Source organism: Macrobrachium nipponense, chromosome 24 (genome assembly GCF_015104395.2).
Source record: "Macrobrachium nipponense isolate FS-2020 chromosome 24, ASM1510439v2, whole genome shotgun sequence".
In the NCBI taxonomy this organism is placed as follows: Eukaryota; Metazoa; Arthropoda; class Malacostraca; order Decapoda; family Palaemonidae; genus Macrobrachium; species Macrobrachium nipponense.
The window spans coordinates 43,160,206-43,184,050 of record NC_061091.1 but is presented as its reverse complement, the minus strand read 5'-3'; the positions used below and the strand labels follow the sequence as shown (position 1 = coordinate 43,184,050).

The window sequence follows — 23,845 nt, the reverse complement described above, 5'->3', positions numbered from 1 at the left end:
TGCGGCTTTCATATTGTTGTATTGAATCAAGCAGCAACTCGACCTCTAGTCTCTTCTCCAGGGGCTTCGGTTTGGAAACAATGGGGCAGTTCATGCCTAACCGTAGCAGTTCATTCTGGTCAGGAGTAGGTTTATAATCTGTTAGATTGATGTATCCTTTTATCCGTTGCGGCATCCGGAGCTTGCCCCCATTGATAGAAATGAGTATTCGAGTGATGTCCCACAAGCGTTTATTCATATCCTTGTCTTGAAGGTGGGCGAGGAATATTTCTATGTTACGCGGGTAACTCAAGTCTTGTAGATTTGGCAAGTCTTTGTTCTGGTTGTCATCACTCTGGTTGTCGTCTTCTTCTTCATCAGGGTGTACGGGTTCAATCTCATCTCCTTCCCTGGAGCTGGGACGGAAGGCTTCTTCATCATTCCCTGGGTTTTCTTGCTCGCTACTCTGCTGTAAGGATACCCATTCCTCTCGCAAAGTCATGACTTCTTCTCGCAGCGCACAACGCTCTTCCGTCTTCGCTCTCAGCTGAGCCTGAAGGAGAGATATCCGGAAGATCCTCATGTTGTTCTTGTTACGTGCTGAAGGGTCATGCAGACGTATGTTGGTATATGTTGGAAGGAGACCCTCTTTCAAACAAGTCTTATTGAAAGATATTGCTGCATCAGCTGCATTCAACTTATAAATAGTATTCTCTATTTTTCTAATAATAGCTTTCTCTCTGCTACTACAACTGGCGAGTAATGCGCCAATATTACTCATCAGGAGGAGTCAATTTCGGGGATATTGCTTAAAATTTATTTATTTGCCACAGCAAAAGAACAAATAGATTAAAACAAAAGTACATCTAGTGGCAAACGTTTCTCTCGGTATCATCCGAGCAAGATCATGGCAGTGGATCAGCACATATAATAGTGGTATCCTCTCCCGTGAAATGAAAGAAGCAGCAAAGGCCCTACATCAACGAGAAGACATAGCTGTGCGTCGTGCAGACATAACAGCAGCCTTCGTACTGATCAAGACGGCGGAATACCACCAGAAGTTGGATGCCATCTTGTCTGACAGTACTAAGTTCGAGCGCCTTACTAAAAACCCCACAGACAAAATAAAAAAAGAAGCCAATGACATCATTAGCAGTGTCAATACAGCCACTAATGCCATGCACCTCCCAACAATCATTGGAGATTACAGCCTTGGCTATCTGTATGGCAACGTTAAAACACACAAGAATGGAAACCCTCTCCACCCCATCATCAGCCAGACACCTGCCCTCATGTATGGACTGGCCAAGCTCCTTAATCAAATATTGACGCCCTACGTACCAAGCCGGTATAGCCTGCACTCTTCTACGGAATTCCTCAAAAAAATCCGAGACTCCCCAGGAACAGGCATTATCGCCTCTTTGGACATAGAATCCCTTTTTACGAACGTTCCTGTCGACGAGACCATCAATATCATCATGGACCACATCTACAGGGACCCCTCTACACCCCAGCTAAATATCCCAGAAGTATCTCTGTGGGCAATCCTCTAGATATGTACGAATAAGGCCCCATTCTCCACCCATAAAGGCTAGATGTTCCGGCAAAAGGACGGAGTCGTGATGGGTACTCCTCTCAGTGTCCTATTTGCCAAGTTTTATATGGGTACTGTGGAAGAGAGAGTTTTCTCCAATATTAGAAAACCCCGCAAATACGCAAGATATAGTGACGATATCTTTGTACAAGCCGAGAATGAGGATGAGGTGGAAGCTGTCCGGCGCATGTTCCAGCAGTGCAGTTCGCTGAATTATACCGTCGAATTCTGCAACAAAGGTCAGCTCCCCTTTCTTGACGTCCTTGTCTCCAAGACCGACGATGGTCTAAAAACTTCGGTATATACAAAGAAAACAAACTTAGGACTTTGCCTGAATGATGACAGCAAATGTCCTGCATGGTTCAAGAACACCACAGTCAGGGCCTATATTTGGAGGGCCCTCGTGCACTGTTCTTCCTGGCAGGACACTCACAAAGAACTCGACCGAGTCACTCAGGTGCTCGTTAATAACGGGTATCTGAATCGACTTATTAATAAAGAAGTCCAAGCAGCGTGGGATCGGTGGTATAGCAAGAGTGAGATTCCACAGCCCCACCCCATGAGAAGATCAAGCTGTTTTACAAAGCCAGAATGCACGCACGTCACTGTGAGGACGAGGATGTATTAAGAAAAATAATCAGAGAGAATGTGACTCCCACCGATGTCGACTAAGAACTCGAACTCGTGATTTATTACCAAAATCGACGTACCCGTGACCTTATCATGAAGAACAACACGACTCCCCCTGCAAGAGACCGCTTGAAACAGTCAAATATAGCCTACCAATTCTTATGCCCCGTCCGTGGATGTCCCAGCCCTTATGTTGGTATGACTTCTTTGACACTGTCCAAGAGGACTTCTTGCCACGCACAAGAAAGGGCAATTAAAAACCATACTTTGACAGCACACCAGGAAGCTATCTCCTGCGATGGTATTATCAAGAATACTAAGATAATAGGGAGGGCTCCTGACCAGCGACGCCTACGACTGCTCTAGGTACTCCTCAAATAACAAGACAACCCCTCATTAAATACGACACAGGAAGTGCTTTTCCTCCCTTCCAACTTAAGAAGACCCATGAATATAAATATTAGTATAATTAATACCAGACTGAACGACACCCCTAATCAAGGAATACCAGATGAGACAAGCAGCCCAGCAGCCAATGACAATGCGAGCTGTCGTGACGCAACACCCAGGGAAGTCATGACCCAGCCTCAACGGTCTGCTAGGCTGCATAAGCGCGACCTTCAACGACGAGAAGTGTCTTGAATAAAACTTCCTCTCGCCAATAGCAGGAACGCATTGCGCCACCAGCCTATGAAAACCCAGCGAGCTGTTGACCCCCTGCTGACATGCTCCGATCCACTGCCGTGATCATGCTCGGGTGATCCCGAGAGAAACGTTGGCCACTAGATGTACTTATGTTTTAATCTATTTGTTCTTTTACTGTGACAAATAAATAAAATTTAAGCAATATCCCTGAAATTGACTCCTGATGAGTAATATTGGCGCAATACTCGCCAGTTGTAGTAGCAGAGAGAAAGCTATTATTAGAAAAATAGAGAAAACTATTTACAAGCTGAATGCAGCTGATGCAGCAAAGTCTTTCAATAATAATAATAATAATAATAATAATAATAATAATAATTAATAATAATAATAATAATAATAATAATAATAATAATAATAATAATAATAATGTGGTGCCGTGGAGGAGTGGGTTAGGTCCTCAATGGACTTAAGTCAAGTTAAGCAACATTGGGGCTGGTCAGTCGTTGGATGGGTGACCGCTCTCCTCGGCGTTGATTCCTTGGGAAAGGATCTTTACCATAATTTCCTCAGTCTACTCAGCTGTAAATGAGTACCTATCCCTGATGGGGTAGGGTCCAGCTATGGGTTAAATAGCAAAACTCAGCAATGATGGAAAGAAATGAAGGAATTAACACAACAAACGACGTAAATGGAACCTCTGGCAACAGAGGAGCTACGTCCGGCAACCAGGTATTCAACCCAATTGAAGGGGAAGAATGTCAGGTACTTGGAGGTCGTCATCCAGCAACTGATCACCACAACGAAAGTAATCAACAGCCTGAGATTGGAGCTACAGAAGCAAAAAGGAAGAAATAGACAAGAGAAGTAAATAAGGAAATATGGAGATGCTACATCAGAAGCAACCCGACGGAGAGACGATATAGAAGAAGATTGGTCAACATCTGGAATGAGAGGAATAACACCCCCCAAACAGAGCAGAGGCTGGCAGAGCAAGTAAGAACATAAAAAAATAAAAAAAAGAAAAAAGACTGGCTTTCCCCAACAGAAAGAGAAGAACTGGAAAGGGAAATGTCACACGACAACGAATTACACGAAGACGAACTGAGAGACGATGCCACAGAAGACGACAGGAAGGATGAGGTATCAAACAACGACACACGAAGAAACGACGACGAAGTAACAGAGAGGACGGAATGGGTAGAAAAGATTAGACAATGGATGGAGCCAGATACAGAGAACAAAGATCCCCTCCATGAAAGCCTACAACACCAAGAAATTAAGGGAGAAAACAAGTGAGGTCAATGAAATAATGGGCATAATACACACCACCAGTATCACAGAAACAAATAACTTGGTATATGCAGGAGCAAGATTAGTAGCAGAACTGATGGGGATTCGAACACCAACACCACCAGCACAACCAACCCAACAGAAACCAAAACAGCAACCTCCTTGGAAAAGGCGCCTGGAAAAGCAAATCATGGTGATGAGATCTGACTTGAGTAAACTGAAAGAGATGGCAGAAAAAAGGCTAAGAAGCAAGAAAACAAGGGAGGAACTCAACGAGAAATACAAAGTACAAGAGAGAGGACTAAACAACACAATAGAAGATGTATAAAACAGAGGCTTAAGGCAAAGCACATTAGATCCAACGGTACATGAACAGGAATAACGGGATACCAACAGAACAAACTATTCAGAACCAACCAGAAAAGACTATACAGCCAACTAAGAGGGGAAGACAACCACCCAGAAATTCCTGAAGCCGAACCAAGTAAGAGACTCTGGGAAAACATATGGAGTAATCCGGTATCACACAACAAACATGCAACATGGCTCCAGGAAGTCAAGGAAGAAGAATCAGGGAGAATAAAACAAAGATTCACAGAGATCACGACAGACACAGTCAGACACCAACTAAAGAAAATGCCAAACTGGAAAGCCCCAGGTCCCGAATGAAGTCCATGGATACTGGCTAAAAACTTCAAGGCCCTACACCCACGAATAGCAGAACAACTCCAGCATTGTATCTCAAATCACCATGCACCCAAATGGATGACCACAGGAAGAACATCCTTAGTACAAAAAGACAAGAGTAAGGGAAATATAGCCAGTAACTACAGGCCTATCACCTGCCTACCAATAATGTGGAAGTTACTAACAGGTATCATCAGTGAAAGGCTATACAATTACCTAGAAGAGACAAACACCATCCCCCACCAACAGAAAGGCTGCAGAAGGAAGTGTAGGGGCACAAAAGACCAGCTCCTCATAGACAAAATGGTAATGAAGAACAGTAGGAGAAGGAAAACCAACCTAAGCATGGCATGGATAGACTATAAGAAAGCCTTCGACATGATACCACACACATGGCTAATAGAATGGCTGAAAATATATGGGGCAGAGGAAAACACCATCAGGTTCCTCAAAAATACAATGGGCAACTGGAATAAGACTAGCAGAGGTTAATATCAGGAGAGGGATCTTCCAGGGTGACTCACTGTCCCCATTACTCTTCGTAGTAGCCATGATTCCCATGACAAAAGTACTACAGAAGCTGGATGCCGGGTACCAACTCAAGAAAAGAGGCAACAGAATCAACCATCTGATGTTCATGGACGACATCAAGCTGTATGGTAAGAGCATCAAGGAAATAGATACCCTAATCCAGACTGTAAGGATTGTATCTGGGGACATCAGGATGGAGTTTGGAATAGAAAAATGCGCCTTAGTCAACATACAAAAAGGCAAAGTAACGAGAACTGAACGGATAAAGCTACCAGATGGGAGCAGCATCAAACACATAGATGAGACAGGATACAAAATACCTGGGAATAATGGAAGGAGGGGATATTAAAACACCAAGAAATGAGGACACGATCAGGAAAGAATATATGCAGAGACTCAAGGCGATACTCAAGTCAAAACTCAACGCCGGAAATATGATAAAAGCCATAAACATATGGGCAGTGCCAGTAATCAGATACAGCGCAGGAATAGTGGAATGGACGAAGGCAGAACTCCGCAGCATAGATCAGAAAACCAGGAAACATATGACAATACACAAAGCACTACACCCAAGAGCAAATACGGACAGACTATACATAACACGAAAGGAAGGAGGGAGAGGACTACTAAGTATAGAGGACTGCGTCAACATCGAGAACAGAGCACTGGGGCAATATCTGAAAACCAGTGAAGACGAGTGGCTGAAGAGTGCATGGGAAGAAGGACTAATAAAAGTAGACGAAGACCCAGAAATATACAAAGACAGGAGAATGACAGACAGAACAGAGCTGGCACAACAAACCAATGCACGGACAATACATGAGACAGACTAAAGAACTAGCCAGCGATGACACATGGCAATGGCTACAGAGGGGAGAGCTAAAGAAGGAAACTGAAGGAATGATAACAGCGGCACAAGATCAGGCCCTAAGAACCAGATATGTTCAAAGAACGATAAGATGGAAATAACATCTCTCCCATATGTAGGAAGTGCAATACGAAAAATGAAACCATAAACCACCTATAGCAAGCGAATGCCCGGCACTTGCACAGAACCAGTACAAAAAGAGGCATGATTCAGTGGCAAAAGCCCTCCACTGGAGCCTGTGCAAGAAAAATCAGCTACCTTGCAGTAATAAGTGGTACGAGCACCAACCTGAGGGAGTGATAGAAAACGATCACGCAAAGATCCTCTGGGACTATGGTATCAGGACGGATAGGGTGATACGTGCAAACAGACCAGACGTGACGTTGATTGACAAAGTCAAGAAGAAAGTATCACTCATTGATGTTGCAATACCATGGGACACCAGAGTTGAAGAGAAAGAGAGGGAAAAAATGGGTAAGTATCAAGATCTGAAAATAGAAATAAGAAGGATATGGGATATGCCAGTGGAAATCGTACCCATAATCATAGGAGCACTAGGCACGATCCCAAGATCCCTGAAAAGGAATCTAGAAAAACTAGACGCTGAAGTAGCTCCGGGCCTCATGCAGAAGAGTGTGATCCTAGAAACGGCACACATAGTAAGAAAAGTGATGGACTCCTAAGGAGGTAGGATGCAACCCGGAACCCCACACTATAAATACCACCCAGTCGAATTGGAGGAATGTGATAGAAAAAAAAAAATAATAATAATAGATTTTATTTCAGCGTAGGCCACTTACTTGGAATATACAAAGTATTCACAATAACATACACAATCTAGATTCATGAGATAATACGATAATAAATGATAAATTGGCAATATCCACACAATTACTGAAGAAGTATAAGATAGTATTCATAACAATGGCAATTACAACAATATTATTGAGAATAGTACTTAAAAAAATACAATTAAATTCCAGCTAAGGACCTTAAGTGGTTACAGTAGTCAGATCCCGAAGGCTAAATATTCACAGTGATAAATATAAAAAAATACCAGTGATAACATTAATCCAAGAAAAATAATAATAATAACGAAATCTGCAGATGACACTTTGCAAAAATAGAGATTTAGTCATTTAGGGAACAGACGACTCATTTTCCCATCTTCATCATAATTTAGATATTCTTGCCACACTCATTAGGATGCGTTGTATGAGCAAATTGCTGTTGTTTATCAGTCGGGTGATCAGACCGGACATTGTTCGTCTTACAATGATTTTCAAGTTATCCAGGATATTTTCTGCGAACATCTGTGTGGCGGAATGCTAGCGAGGAGTGTTTGTGAGTCGTCTCAGAATGTCACTGTGAACAACTGGTGATACATGTCATGATCTCTGGGGTATAGTTCGTCTAAAGGGAACACCCTCTTATATTGCAGAAGTACGAGCGGAAGAGCAGCAGTTTTGTGTCTCGGTGACGGCAAACCTCCTTGCAATCATGTTGCCAATTGCACAGTTTACGACTCCCCTGTTCTATGCCTGCTGCATCTTTTAGGTCGTCCTTGATAATGTGACCCATATACGGAAATTCATGCACGAATTCCAGCTGAAGATTTCCATAAACATTTGTAGTTTTGTAATGTGTGTAAGCGATCTTGGGGGCAGGGACATGCCCTGGGTCTTTTTTTCGTTGTATATGATAACAAATTCCTCTGCATATTGGCGGCAAGTGTCGATGAGTCGTTTGAGACCTTGCACTGATGGGGAAATCAGAATCACGTCGTCGGTGTAACAGAGGTTGTTTACTGTTGTTTCGTTGACAGTGCATCTGATTGGGAGTGAGTTCAGTTTGATATTCAGGGGATCTATGTGGGTATCAAACAGGTATGGAGAAAGAATGCCCCCTTGCCGAAGCCCGTTTAGGGAGCCAAAGGTATACGATGATAATTCGTTACCCATTTAACACAATTGATGTGTGGAGAACCAGCAATATAAAATACCAATTAAATATAGAGGTGTGCCTCTTTTGCAACTTCAGGAAGAGCTTCAGGTAGTTTATTCTGTCAGATGCTTTTCTCACATCTACAAAACAAGGCTGCTGATAGCTAATAGTTCAGCAATTCGTTCAGTATGTAGATGCAGGTGTCGGTTGAGGGGTTTGCTTGAAATCCGAATTAGTTGTCAGTGGTGTGTAGATAAGGAAAAGTCTCACTAGACTAGAGGGACCAACTCAATTATCTTCGACGCAATGTTAGTGACTGCAATCAGGCGATAAGTACCAGGGTCAGCTGCATCCCTCAGCTCGTTTTTTATTAATGGTATTAAGTGAACTAAAAGTAGGGAGTCTGGGAGATACTGGTGAATTATGCACGCATTGACTAGGGCAGCTAGAAAAAATGTAAAATTATTACCGAGTGGCAGAATTTGAAAGCTTCTGCATGGGCTGTCCTATGAGCAAGAGCCCGTGCTAGTCAGCTTAATCTTCAAAATCTGCAGGAAGACCATTGCAGCCGGGCGATTTATTATTAGGTAGGCTGTTTATGGCATTGCTGATATTACCTGGCGTAATACGGTCAGCGACATGAAATTGAATGTTATCAGTGAGGAAGTTATCTGCATCCGTTCCGGAGTCTTGGTGGTTTATGCAATTCAGGATAGTGCTGAAGTGATTACTCCACACTCTTGCGATAGCATGGTCACCGACGGCTTCTCCTACTCTCTGTGATTGCTTTTTAGTTTTGGGATTTAGTGATTGAATAGCTTACCAAAGACGATGATAATCGCCGGAATCTAAATTTCATAACGTTGCATCACCTCTTAGTGGCTTTTCATGTATTATTCAGCGCTTAAGAGCAAGTCTGAATTGCGCTCTAACCTGTCTAATTAGCAATGCAAAGTTTCTTTCCCTCGGGCTATCATTTTGCTTCCACAGTATAAACCTTTTTCGTGTATATGTATACAGATCTTTAACCAAGCCATTCCAGCCAGGTATATTACGAGAGTTCTCTAGATTTGTTGGAGGCCATCTTCGATTTATATATATATATATATATATATATATATATATATATATATATATATATATATATATATATATATATATATATGCGTATATATATACATATATGTATATATATATATATATATATATATATATATATATATATATATATATATATATATATATATATATATATATATACATGATATATAATATATATATATATATATATATATACATGTATATATATATATATATATATATATATATATATATATATATATATATATATATATATATATATATATGCAAACCGCGTTCTTCTACGAATTCAATATAAATTTCTGTTTCATCTTAATTAACTCCCAGAAGCTTCTTAAAGCAGCTGCTTTCGGAGGATAACCTATTTTATATACCCAGCCTTTGTTCACATTTCCAGTTGTTTCCTTTTTCTTCGTGTTTACGTCAAACTTCGAACACCATTGATAAAAATAAGCCTCTCTCTCTTTTTCCTGACTCACTGGGATCTGATTTTTAATAGCATATTCAAATAGCTGCTCCGTGATTTGAATGCTGACTCAAAAATCTCTTTCAGCCTTTCCGGTCTGTACCTCTCCTTTCAGTGATCTCAATCATCAGCCAGCTTACCCTTTTGAATGACTTTACAAAGCGCACAAAGCACTGGTAAACAATATCCTTTTTTTAGTTGGCACCTTCATTAAGCTGACTGCTTCACGGACCCAGATAATTTTTCCAAGGGATGATTTGCATGTTTTCACATACTCTGCAACTAAAAGCAACTTTAGCCTGTTAAAATCTCAGCATTACTGAACGTGTTATAATGATATGGCTTTGCTGTGCTCAGATGGTATGGCTGGAGAGTGACTGGAGAGGGTAAAAATCCATATATACGACTCTACATGCAGGCAAGTTATGACTGATCAAAATTTCTCTATATCTCTCTCTCTTATTTGCGTTTTATTTTGTGTATAGTAGCCTTTTACTGTTTCCCTTAACTAATAGGTTACCAACTTATCTTTCATTAGGTGAAAAGTTACCGCAGTAAATATGTTTCTACATCAGACTAATTGTAATAGAGAAAATATCATCATTTTGGTAAATGGAATCACTTAAGTGATTTCAGACCACTTTGAATCAGGGAATTTATCTCTGACTTTCGACTCTATATATTACTTCTGAGTGTATTTTCCATTAAAACACAAGTTTTATAGTGACGAATTTTTTTATAGTCACATAATTGCCGAGATTATACGTTAATGTGGAATAAACCAGCTCAGGAGGACATTTAGAATATGCAGATTATGTTTTTCATTCATTCATTTTAGACATGTAAACGCTACTATTGGATAAGTTACAATTTGTATTGAAAACCAATGTGATCTTAAGGCAACAGAAATTTTCTCACGGCTGAGAGTATTTTTCCCCTTTTAATAATAATAATAATAATAATAATAATAATAATAATAATAATAAAATGATAATAATAAATAATAATAATAATAATAATAATAATAATAATAATAATAATAATAATAATAATAATAATAATACTGTCGAATAAAATGCCAGAATTCAGCAAATTAATTTTATATATTATCTTTTCTATGTTTCTTATCACTCGCTTTTCTGGATCAGCGATACTTCTTAATAATTGGCCAATATTCATATTGGAAATAATGCTGAAAGTGGTATTTTATTTAGAGCAGGATTTATTAGTCAAAAACTGGTATTATCAGTATACTGGTATTATCAGGATACTGGTGTATGGAAAGGCGTTCCTCAAGTCCAGGTCAAGCTGGAGTCGTCGTCGGTGCTGGTATCATTCCATAAGTGAGGTCAATGTCAGGCCAGGATCGTCTCTGGTATTCAGCTGGTATTAATGCTGGTATAGCTTTGGCTTATCGCGACGTTTCATCCTTCTCGAAGGTCTTCTTCATGGCTGGTCAGCAGTGGAAGTGAAGAGAGGTGCCTGCATGCCGGTATTTATAGCAGCTAGAATCCTAGAGCTTAGTTCTCATTGGTCGAGCCGGTCTGGGGTGAGGTCGGGATCTCACGTTGATGGTTGCAGGGAGTCAGCAGTGCGAGCACTCGAGTACTGTATCTGGGAATGAATGTCGGGGGTCCTGCCTGTGGCAGGAGTCCCATCATCCCGCTGGTGCTCCTGAATATTTGGCATTGCTGGGTGGTCGTTTGCTGCTGATCTTCGGACGGTGGTAGGGAGGAGAATTGTTTCTTGGGTAATGTTCAAGTTACGTTTCTCCTTTCCTATATGGAGGGCTTCCAGGATTCTCAAATGTCGGGGATCAGTAGTTTCGTCAATAACCTCGATATTGGGTATAATATCACTCCTTTTTATTTTTGCGTTATGGGAAATCCTGGCTTGATTGTAAATGACTCATTCTTGGGCGTTGCAGGAGACTCTCTTGGAGAATCGCATGTTGGTCATACCGATGTATTTACCGAGGCATTCTTAGACGCGGAATGTGTAACAGTAGAACACGATCGTCTTCTTCAAGGGACCTGCAAGGGGGCCGCTGGGTTCTTCCTCATCATCAGGATACTTGTCTTCTTCGTTTGGTAATATATCCTTGAATTAATATTCTTATCCTACACACACACACACACACACACACATATATATATATATATATATATATATATATATATATATATCCAAACAGCGGTGGCCACAGCCGGATATACATCAATGAGGAAAAGAACATAAAGACTTGCTGTTACGACCCTTGTTGGGCCGTGATGCAGGTTTGTCTGCACTAAAGGATGTACACTCAGTGTTGTTTACAGAGTATCCAGTAAAAGATGGTCAATGGAGACGAAAACACTCAGAAAAACTCAACAATATTTATTAACAAACAAAAATAATCAAAGTCAACCTTGTGACTGCCAAAGACAAATTTTAGTCCTTAAATAATCCCTTGGGATTCCTAACTACTAAAAAACTAGCCCTAAACAGAGATAGAGAGAAACACATGAATGCAAATACAACAAAATATGCAATATAACTAGCCAGATCAAAATGAATAAAATAACCATTACCCTATAACTAAATAGGATGGGAAGGAAGGCGAAGAGTAACAGGGAGAAAACACTTAATCTCCTACCTATGTTGATAATCTAAACTTATAAATATAAAAACAAATATAAAAGCCACGAGGCTGTTAACACCATAAGAATAATTATAACCAAATAAACAAAAGGGGCAGCAAATTCCAACTGTCTCAACAGTTCATTATAAAGAAAATATATCCATATATATATACAATAATAATAACAAAAAAAATATCTCCTCACACTCAGAAGGGGAGTCCGTGATCCAGGACTAATATAAGGTCTTGCTTACAGTAGGCCGTGATCCAAAAACAATTTCAGAACTCTGCTAACAGGGGAGTACAGAAGCACCAGGAAGGAGGAGTCGAGAGGTCCTGCACGACCATACAAAAAGGAACGCTTACCCTGGATCTGTCTCCCTACTTGACTTCTAACGGGCATCAAGGCCCCACAGCTGCAATAACCAAGGCGTCCTGGAAAAGCAAATGCTTCTAACACCTCAGGAAAACTCTTCCACTGAGGTGGCAGTTGAGATAAGTCCGCAGGTGGCACAAATCACCTGCAAAGCAAGCAGGACGCAACACCGCAGGTGGCCAGAAGCGTACCTGCAAAGGACAGCACTCAAAGTACAGCGTACACAACACCGCAGGTGGCCAGATGTGTACCTGCGAAGGGCGGCTCAAAGTACTCCCAAAAGCGTCGATAAAATATATTAAGAGCGGCAGCTGCAGAGCAAAAAAAAGGACAGCCTCGTAGATAGCCCGAAACTGTCTGCCCAAACACTCGTTCTGTCTCTTCTCACCTCCTTCACCGAGGGCTCCAGTCACGTACCCAAACGTAAACAAAAAGATACGAGTGTTAAAAGGGTAATTCAAAAATTTTAACGAGCGGGGAGGAGGCGCAAAATCACCACACTAAAACTTAACTTTCGTAATATATACAATACAAATTTCCTTAAAAATAAATACTTAAATACTAAATGTCTTAATATTAAATGTTAACAGCATCACAAGGTTGACTAAAAACTGAAAAATTACGTTAACATCTGATACCTTCCTCCCCGAAGAAAAAAAAATTTAAGCCAGAAATTTTTTTAATAAATGTAGTACTAACAAACCTGTAAGGAAAGAATAAAGACAATCTACAACAGGCAAACATACAATAATAGAGCAACAAATCTGAAACCAAATTATATTACATCAACAGAAAATACCATTGGGGAATGCAAACCAAAGCTTTATATAGCTTACCATTATTTTAAAGATCAAGTGATGATACCATACTCTGAACCCAAAGACAAGGCATGGCAAAGGACAGACATGACATAACAATACCCATAGTTTAAACAGGATCATAAAAGTCACAAATCCCCAAGTCTAAGGAAACCAACCTACTTAACTTTACCTAAATAAACTTACAGGCACACACAGGCCTACACCTTAACCTACAATACACCAACAATATAGTCCAAAAAGTCATTATATATAATCATCAATTCAAAGTCCAAAGTATATTGTGACAATCAATAATTGGCTAGGAACCAAGGGCAATATCATAAAATATCAAGTGTATAACCTTCATACAAACCTCAACAAACTGGCAATCGCCAAAACCGTATATAAAAATAAACAGGTATTAACAAATAAACCTACTAAATTCAAACCTATAAAATAAAACTTGCAGGAACATTGAAACCATACTATTAAAAAAAAAAAAAAATATTTTTTTTTCATATAACCTATTGGAGAAACGAGCAGGGTGACGTACGAGAGAGAAAGGCAAAACTAATCAATTTCGGGAAAGGGCATCAGGAATCTTATTTTCGGAACCCTTATGTGCTTTATCACCAATTTAAATTCTTGAAGAAAGAGGGCCCAGCGCAAGATCCTCTGGTTGGCTCCTTTCATCCGTTCAATAAAAACCAGTGGGTTATGATCAGTCCAGACCTCTATGGGAAAAGAAAAATTAGTTACATAGGGTTTAAAGTGCATAAGGGTGCGGACCAAAGCAAGGGCTTCTTTTCAATGTTGAGTATCTTCTTTCTGCCGCCAATAACTTACGACTGAAATAAGATACTGGGGTGAACTTCACCTTCCTCATGCCTTTGAAAGAGGACACCACCAATTCCTACATCACTGGCATCCACAGCAATGATAAATGGTCTTTCAAAATCTGGGGAAATTAAAATGGGGTTAGTCAACAACACAGATTTAAGCTTATTAAAAGCTTCCTCACACTGCTGCGACCAAAAGAATTTCCGACCCTTTTCTAGGAGTTTTGTAAGAGGATGAGCAAGGTCCGAGAAATTTCTAACGTACTTTCTGTAGTAGCCAATCATACCTAGAACCCTTCTCACCTCTCTGACATTACTTGGGCTTTTCAAATTAATAATAGCCTCGAGGTTAGCCTTGTTTCGGAGCCACCTGACCCAAACCAACCTCGTGACCCAAATAACAAACCTAGTCGTTTACCAAATTCACACTTGGCTAAATTTATAACCAAACAGCAGACCTAAGAGCCTCAAATACTTTACGCAACCTTACCAAATGCGTATGCCAGTCATTGCTATACACTACCAAATCATCAATATAAATCTCTGTTCCTTCTAAACCACAAATAACCCTATTCATCAGCCTCTGAAAAGTGCATGCTGCATTTTTCATCCCGAATGGCATAACCTTGCATTCATACAAACCAAAGGGAGTGACAAATGCAGAGATTTCACGGGCTCGATCAGACAACGGAACCTGCCAATAGCCTTTCAGTAAATCCAACTTTGTAATAAAATTGGCAGATCCTATCTGATCGAGGCAATCATCAATACGAGGCAAAGGAAAAGAATCATTCTTTGTATGGACGTTTACTTTCCTATAGTCCACACACATGCTGAACTTACCGTCTGCCTTTTTAACAAGAACTATAGGGAGAACTCCAGGACTAACAGAAGGCTGAATGAGGTCGTGCTCCAACATATACTCAATCTCCTTACTGACTATATCCCTTTTCACGGGATTCAACCGATAAGGACTGTTTGCTTAAACAGGAGGAGCACTTCCCACATCAACATCATGCTGAAGAAGATTAGTTCTACCTGGAGAATCCTTAAATAAATCTGTAAAGGAATAAATTAAATTAAGTACATCTTTTCTTTGATTAACATCCAAATGTTCCAAACCTTCCTGCAAGATTCCTAAATTTTGCAAATTTTCAAACAATGCATCGGAAGGAACTTGATACAATAAGTCATCAGATTCTTCAGGAGGAACATCTACTACTACCGATATCGTTCATACACAATTGCTAAAGGATCAACACTTTTACAATGATATGGCTTCAATCTGTTTATATGATAAATTCTACACTTTCTTACTTGAGCCTGGAGCTTCAATTTCATAATTGACCTCGGACAACTTCCTCATACCTTCCAGGGACCCTTATACCTTGGTTCAAGAAAATTGTCTGGGTCCATACTCAAAACCAAAACCAATTCGCCAGGTTCAAAAGAACGAGCTTTAGCTTTTCTGTCAAAATTATCCTCATCACAGCTTGCGAATAACTCAGGATTTTCCCGTGCAAAATTCCAAGCACTGAACAACCTCTTTTTCAAATCGTCTACAAATTCTCCAACTTTAACCTCTCCCCTTCTTACCGGACTGTAGCACTTCGCTAAAAATTTCTAGAGGACCACGAACTTTATGACCGAATACCAATTCGAAGGGAGCTACACCAGTGGAAGAATTTGGATGATTCCTAAGAGCAAAGAGGGCAAAGGGAAGTGCTTTATCTCACTCACTACCTTGTTCGTAACAATGTTTTTTTTTTTTTCAAAATGGATTTAAGGGTCTGGTGAAACCTCTCCACCACACTTGACTCTCCGGGTGATAAGGTACGCTGGTAATGTGCTGAATGGCCAGTTCAGCACATTTACCTCTAAATACCTTACTCGTGAAATTTGTACCACAATCTGTCTGAATAACACGAGGGAGACCATACCTGGAAAAGAAATCCATTAATTTTTCAAAAACAACTTTAGATGTAATACGTCTCATAGGGAATGCTTCGGGAAATCTAGAGGCTCTATCCATAATAGTTAATAAATAAACATAACCAGACTTGGTTTTAGGTAAAGGACCAACGACATCTATTAACCAATTCCGAGTAATGGTTCACCATGGCAGGAATAGGATGTAAAGGAGCTTGGAATTGTTTGATTTGGTTTTCCCATAACCTGACATACCTCACATTCCTTCACATAATGCTTCACAGAAGATTTCAATCCCAGGCCACCAAAAATACCTTGCTAATTTTGGAGGAAAGTTTTCCATACCCCAAAATGGCCTGAAAGAAATTGTTGTGAGCAAGATTCATTACCGATTCACGGAACTGGGACGGAACCAACCAAATTTGTGCAATCTGAGAATAAGTCTTGCTCAGATCATCCTTGTTCGAAGGACGACTAAACCTGTAAAGTAGACCCGTTGGTTATACCAAACCGAGGTTTAGTCAAATCATTAATGTCTCCCAATTCAAAGTCAAATTCTTTTTTCTCTGGGCTTCATAAAAGCCAATCTGTCCCAATCAGGTTTCAAATCATTAATAATAATACTATTACTACCACTATCTACTGACCCGGGCCTTTCTACATCTACTTCTAAACTACTAAGCATTAAATCATCATCGACATAAAGTAGATCAGCAGCTCTGGCTGCGGCACGGGTTGTTACAGCTATGGGACATGCATTAATGGACAATATGGGAAATAATTCCTGACCCTCACTATTGAACCATATCATTGCCACCCAAAATACCGTCAATCCCAGGAATGGGGAGACTATCAACAACGGCCAACTCGGTAACCTTATCACATCCAGGAAAAGACAACCTGACATCCACCAACGGAGCAGAAACAAAAGTGTTCGGGAACCCTCCCAGAACAACATAATTCCCTGATACTCTTTACAACCTTTTAAGGTATCCCTCAACACAAGAGACCGAGCTGAACCAGTGTCCCTCAAGAACTTTACTTTGATAATCTTAGATCCAAGAACAATTTTACCTGGCCATACATATTTGTCAAAATTGAGTCACAACTGTTTTTTATTAGAAGTGTCACTACTACTATTATCTACCTTACTACTAACTACAGATTTTTCCACTTGATTATCACAAGAACTGGACCTCTCAGAAATTAATGAAACTGCATTTTGGCCGTTTCTCTCAAGGTATCGTCTACGGGCATTGCACTGGTTCTGGAAATGACCTGGCTTGTCACACCAAAAACCAGGTACTCTACGTCCAGTACTTCTGTTACCATTATTATTATTGTACCTTTGATTATTGCCAGAATTAGATGTACCTCTGTTAACAAAGACACGAGGGGGGAAGAGACCCTCCTGAGACTCTACAACATTCTACCATCTGAAAAAGAATTAGCATTATTAATCTTAGGAATATTAGGAGTCGACGAAGGTGGTTCTCCCCTCCTTCCATACTGTGGGCACGGGAAGAGGGATCATTTAAAACCTGTACCCAAGTTACCATTGCCAGAGCGATGGGTCAACACATATTCATCTGCCAACTGAGCGGCACTACTCAACTTCATAGCTTTGACCTCCTCAAGATGGACCCTCAACTCTTTGCTACATGCCTTTTTGAACTCTTCAAGGAGCAACAATTCCCGCACGCAGCAAAAGACACCACTTGTCGGCTCTTCAGCCAGTCGTCAAATTGTTCCTCCTTGACCCGAGCGAATTCTACATAAGACTGTGATCCAGGACTAATAATAAAGGTCTTGCCTTACAGTAGGCCGTGATCCAAACAATTTCAGAACTCTGCTAACAGGGAAGTACAGAAGCACCAGGAAGGAGGAGTCGAGAGGTCCTGCACGACCATACAAAAAGGAACGCTTACCTGGGATCTGTCTCCCTACTTGACTTCTAACGGGCATCAAGGCCCCCACAGCTGCAATAACCAAGGCGTCCTGGAAAAGCAAATGCTTCTAACACCTCAGGAAAACTCTTCCACTGAGGGCGGTAGGTGGCAGAAGTGAGATAAGTCCGCAGGTGGCACAAATCACCTGCAATACAAGCAGGACGCAACACCGCAGGTGGCCAGAAGCGTACCTGCAAAGGACAGCACTCAAAGTACAGCGTACACAACACCGCAGGTGGCCAGATGTGTACCTGCGAAGGGCGGCTCAAAGTACTCCCAAAAGCGTCGATAAAATATATTAAGAGCGGCAGCTGCAGAGCAAAAAAAGGACAGCCTCTGTAGATAGCCCGAACTGTCTGCCCAAACACTCGTTCTGTCTCTTCTCACCTCCTTCACTGAGGGCTCCAGTCACGTACCCAAACGTAAACAAAAAGATACGAGTGTTAAAAGGGTAATTCAAAAATTTTAACGAGCGGGGAGGAGGCACAAAATCACCACACTAAAACTTAACTTTCGTAATATATACAATACAAATTTCCTTAAAAATAAATACTTAAATACTAAATGTCTTAATATTAAATGTTAACAGCATCACAAGGTTGACTAAAAACTGAAAAATTACGTTAACATCTGATACTTGCTAAACGGGTCAATTTATTCCCTACGTTTCATAATATCTTCATTACATTTTCGAGGGCTGTACAAAATAGATAGCATAAAATAAATTATAATAAAGCAAAGAATTTAAAATTTATAAGTTGCACAATGATTACAAACTTCAAAAAATAAAAAGACTAAAAGGACACCTTTAAAAACAAAAAACGTAAACTGAACAGGACAGAAATGATTAAAAGAAGTAAAAAAAACAAATAAAAAAATTAATAAGAAATATTCAAGTAAAGTAAAACTGGACCAACCTATTCAGCGGCATTGCCAAGACTGGAGATAAAAGGAAGAAACTAAGAGAGGTACAGTGTGCCAGCAGAGGTTTGGCTGTTTAACAAGGGGACGAGTCATTTGATCATTAACGATTCTAAGATTGTTAGATCGTGGTAGTTGGAAGCTCGTCCTACAACTGTAAAGTCCTTGTTCTCATTGGAGGTTTTACATATTTTCGAATGATTTCTAATATTAGAAAACTCTGGGTTTGCTGCCTGTCCTATAACTTACTCCACGATGTGAATCTATGCATACCTTCAGAAGCCTCCTGGTGGATCCAATATAAGTTCCTAAATTACATTTAGGACAATTATAGCTATACACACACCCGGATGACATATAAGGGCACAAACGATTTTTAAACTTGAATAATGACCCAATGGTAACAGGATTAATGGGAATCAAATGAAACTTAATAGCTCAAAACTTATTTTAAATATGTTGGGAGAATGTTTTCCTAAAAGTGTCATCTAATACAAAAGGGAACTCAGCATAAAAATTCAATTTAGGAACATTAAAATTTGTAATTCTTAGGGAGAAGTACTTGTCTAAAAGCAAGCGAAGTGTCTTAAAGACCAGTTCAGATGGGAAGCAGTTTTCTTTAAAATATTTGCTTAGAAAGGCGATCTCATCTTGGAACAGAAAGCAATCAGAAGTTAGTGTAAGAGCCCTGTGGATGAGAATAAAAACATAATTAATTTTAAAATTAAAATAACAGACTAAAAATTTGACCCAAAGCCCGTGAACGTTCTTTTCCTAAAAATCGTAGTTTTAAAAATATTATTTTGTCTTAAAACAAGGATGTCTAAGAAAGAAAGCTGATTTTCATTTTCCTTTTCCAGGGGAAACTTAAAGTTGGAATGTTGTACATTTATAAACTCAAGAAAAGAATCAGCATCATAATTACGTCTAAAAAGGGCAAAGGTATCATCAACATACCTTACAGTCCTCGAAAATGTAATGAAGACAATACGAAACGTGGGGAATAAATTGATCCTTTTAGCAAGTCTTTATGTCCTTCTCTCATTGATATATATATATATATATATATATATATATATATATATATATATATATATATATATATATATACGATATAGTATATATATATATATATATTATATATATATATATATATATATATATATATATATATATATATATATATATATATATATATATGATATATACACAATCAGATAAGAGCATTAAAAAGGGTCCAGGAATCCACCAAACATTGTGAAGAATATTTTATTAGGAACGTTTCATACTGCTTCAGAGTACATCTTCAGCCTGTAATTATAAATTGTGACAAATTCAATTAATAGTGAAATAATACATTAGGACTAAAATATCGAGATAATAAGTTAATTAAACACTTAGAGAACATTTCAAAACAAGCAATAGACTAAACACTTTAAGAAATATGGTATTAAAATTTACAGAAACATTTAAAACAAATAATGAGAGGACAAGTACCCTAAGTAAAAGTAGAGAAGGGAATGATTGAAAACACAGTTCGGCCCAGATCTCAGTTATGCTAAATACAACGTGGCAGCAGCCACGTTAGCATTTAGAGAAGGAACCAGTCGTTTGATGTATAATGACTCAAGTGTCGTTAAGTAATTGTTGGGGGTGCTGTCAACAATTACTTAACGACACTTGAGTCATTATACATCAAACGACTGGTTCATTCTCTATATGCTAACGTGGCTGCTGCCACGTTGTATTTAGCATAACTGAGATCTGGGCCGAACTGTGTTTTCAAATAATTCCCTTCTCTAGTTTTACTTAGGGTACTTGTCCTCTCATTATTTGTTTTAAATGTTTCTGTAAATTTTAATTACCATATTTCTTAAAGTTTTAGTCTATTGCTTGTTTGAAATGTTCTCTAAGGTGTTTAATTAACTTATTATCTCGATATTTTAGTCTTAATGTATTATTTTACTATTAATTAAACAGTCACAATTTATAATTACAGGCTGAAGATGTACTCTGAAGCAGTATGAAACGTTCCTAATAAAATATTCTTCACAATGTTTGGTGGATTCCTGGACCCTTTTTAATGCTCTCATCTGATTGAATATTCGCCCGCCTTCAGGATGTTTCAGCAGTTTTTCGTCCTTCTGGTCTTCTCAAACTTTGCCTCAGGATACACAGTTTTGCCCAGGTCATCGTTGGACGTTACCCTTTTGATGTATTACAATTATCAAGACAATATGAGAAAATTACCTTAAGAATTGAAAAGGCGAAATGTGACCATCAGGCTTCCTAGAATACTGTCAGCTCAACGGAGTTTACCCAAAATTTCTCCGATTCAAACTGTGCAAATCTTCATTATATAATACCACATTTTATATTAATGCCCTTGAAGACTTATTGTCGCAGGAAATAAACTCTAAAAATCGTATCATTGACAGTTTACGTATTGTCCAACAAAATGCACAATCTGCCTTGTTCTGTAAATTGACCTTTTTGGATTCCGTGTTGTACAAAAAACTTTTTTGTAAATTTATTAACGATTTTATTCAACCACTTTTAACAGACATGTAAAGAAATTAGAAGCTTTAGGTGTTTTTATTCCAAATTTTAATAACAGAAAATAACATTGTATTCATAATTTGTCTGACTATGTCTTGTCTAATCGGGAGGAGTTTATTTTATCCTTCGGCCTAGATTTCTGTTTTCCGTCTTATAGACCTAATTATGCTAAGTTCTATTTTCCTTTTGAGATTCTGTTCCAGAGACTCAAGTGTCTAAACGTTGTTAATGGTTTGAGTAATTTACAGCATAAATTATCTAACGCCCTACATGATGTGTATAAGAATTTGAAAGTTAAATGGTTATCTTTCTTTAAGAAGGATGAATTGATAATTCTGAAAAACTGAAAGAGAATGAAAATATCATTATATGTAAACCGGATAAAGGTAAAGGTATAGTTATCCTTAACAAGCACGAACTAAACAATAGAAAAGTTCTCAACATTCTAGCTGACACCACCAAATTCAAATTATTGAGAGAATTAAGTTTTTCTGAGATATTTAAACGAGAAGACAGAATCAATAGATTTCTTAGAAAATTAAAAAGTCTAAAAATCATTAATGAAACAACATATGATAACCTTTTTGTCTCTGGTTCATCTTTCGGTATCCTGTATGGTCTACCAAAAATACATAAAGAAGGTTTTCCCATTCGCCCTATAGTGTCATCCATTAAAGTCCTAACTTTAACATCTCTAAATATGTGGCCAAATTGTTGTCTGAATTCGCACATCCTGTTAACACAGTTAAAAATGGCTACGAATTTCAGGAATTAATTGTCAGACAAGATTCAGATCTTTGACATGATAAGTCTTGACATGAATCACTTTTTACAAACATACCAGTGGAAGAAAACAATTGAGATTATTTTAGATAAAGTTTTTTAAATACCACATGCTTCCATGGATTTGATAGAATTTTATTCAAACAACTTTTAGAACTTGCAGTGCAAGATTCAGTTTTTACTTTTAATTCTAAATTGTACTCGCAGGTCGAGGGTTGGCTATGGGGTCCCCGTTGGCCCCTATATTGCAGATATTTTTATGGACTTTTTAGAATCAAATCTTTTAACAGAATGCCCTTCTAATTTCAAGCCACACTTTTATCGAAGGTATGTTGATGACACTTTTTATTATTTAAATATAAGTGGCAAAGTGAAGCCTTCTTGGATTTTGTGAATAGCCAGCATCATAATATAAATTTTACTATGGAAAACCGAGGATAATAACTGCTTATCATTTTTAGATCTAAAGATTGTTAAGGAAGATGATAGATTCAACACTACCATTTTTAGGAAACATACATTTTCGGGTTTGGGGTTTAATAATTTTTATAGTCTTTGTTTTTTTGAATTTTAAAATTAATGCCATCTCAACCCTGGTTTTTAGAGCTATGAAACATACCTCAAATTGGCATTTATTTCACGAAGAAATTGAATTTTTAAAGAGGTATTTTTTGCAACAATTCGTTATCCAGTAAATGTTTTTTATAATGTAGTAAATAGAATTTTTTAAATAATAATTTTTCTGAGCAAGTTCCTTCCTATGATGTTAAGAAGCTAGTTATGTACTGTACCATCCCTTTTACATATAAAAACAAATTAGGCGAGCGAATAAGGAAAAATCATTGAAAGTGAAAATAGGTTGTTTAAAATTAAACTTGATTCCTGTCAACCCATTAAAAATTGGCACATTTTTTACACACAAAGAAAAACTACCACCGTTTATGAGATCCGACGTCATTTATAAATTTAATTGTCCGGGTTGTCCTGGTAATTACGGTCGGATCGACCAAAACGGTTTACTAAAAATGAGATATTTCTAGTCAACTTAGGTGGTTAAGCTAACAGAACAGGACAACGAATAACAAATCCAGAATTATCGATATCCGTAACCACGCCAAAATATGTAAAATAATATTTGATAAAACACATTTCTCAATCATTGACAGCACCCCCAACAATTACTTAACTACACTTGAGCATTTATACATCAAAACGAATGGTTCCTTCTCTAAATGCTAAACATGGCTGCTGCCACGTTGTATTTAGCATAACTGAGATCTGGGCCGAACTTTTACTTAGGGTACTTGTCCTCTCATTATTTGTTTTAAATGTTT

The 23,845-nt window shown here is 38.6% G+C and overlaps 1 protein-coding gene across 1 annotated transcript; it reads left to right on the top strand.

Annotated features, from left to right (window-relative positions):
• The first annotated feature begins 932 nt into the window (after positions 1–932).
• Positions 933–1,532, top strand: LOC135202975 (uncharacterized). Its single transcript, XM_064232502.1, has one exon. The coding sequence runs from the start codon at positions 933–935 to the stop codon at positions 1,530–1,532; it is 600 nt and encodes a 199-aa protein (XP_064088572.1).
• Positions 1,533–23,845: the final 22,313 nt, after the last annotated feature.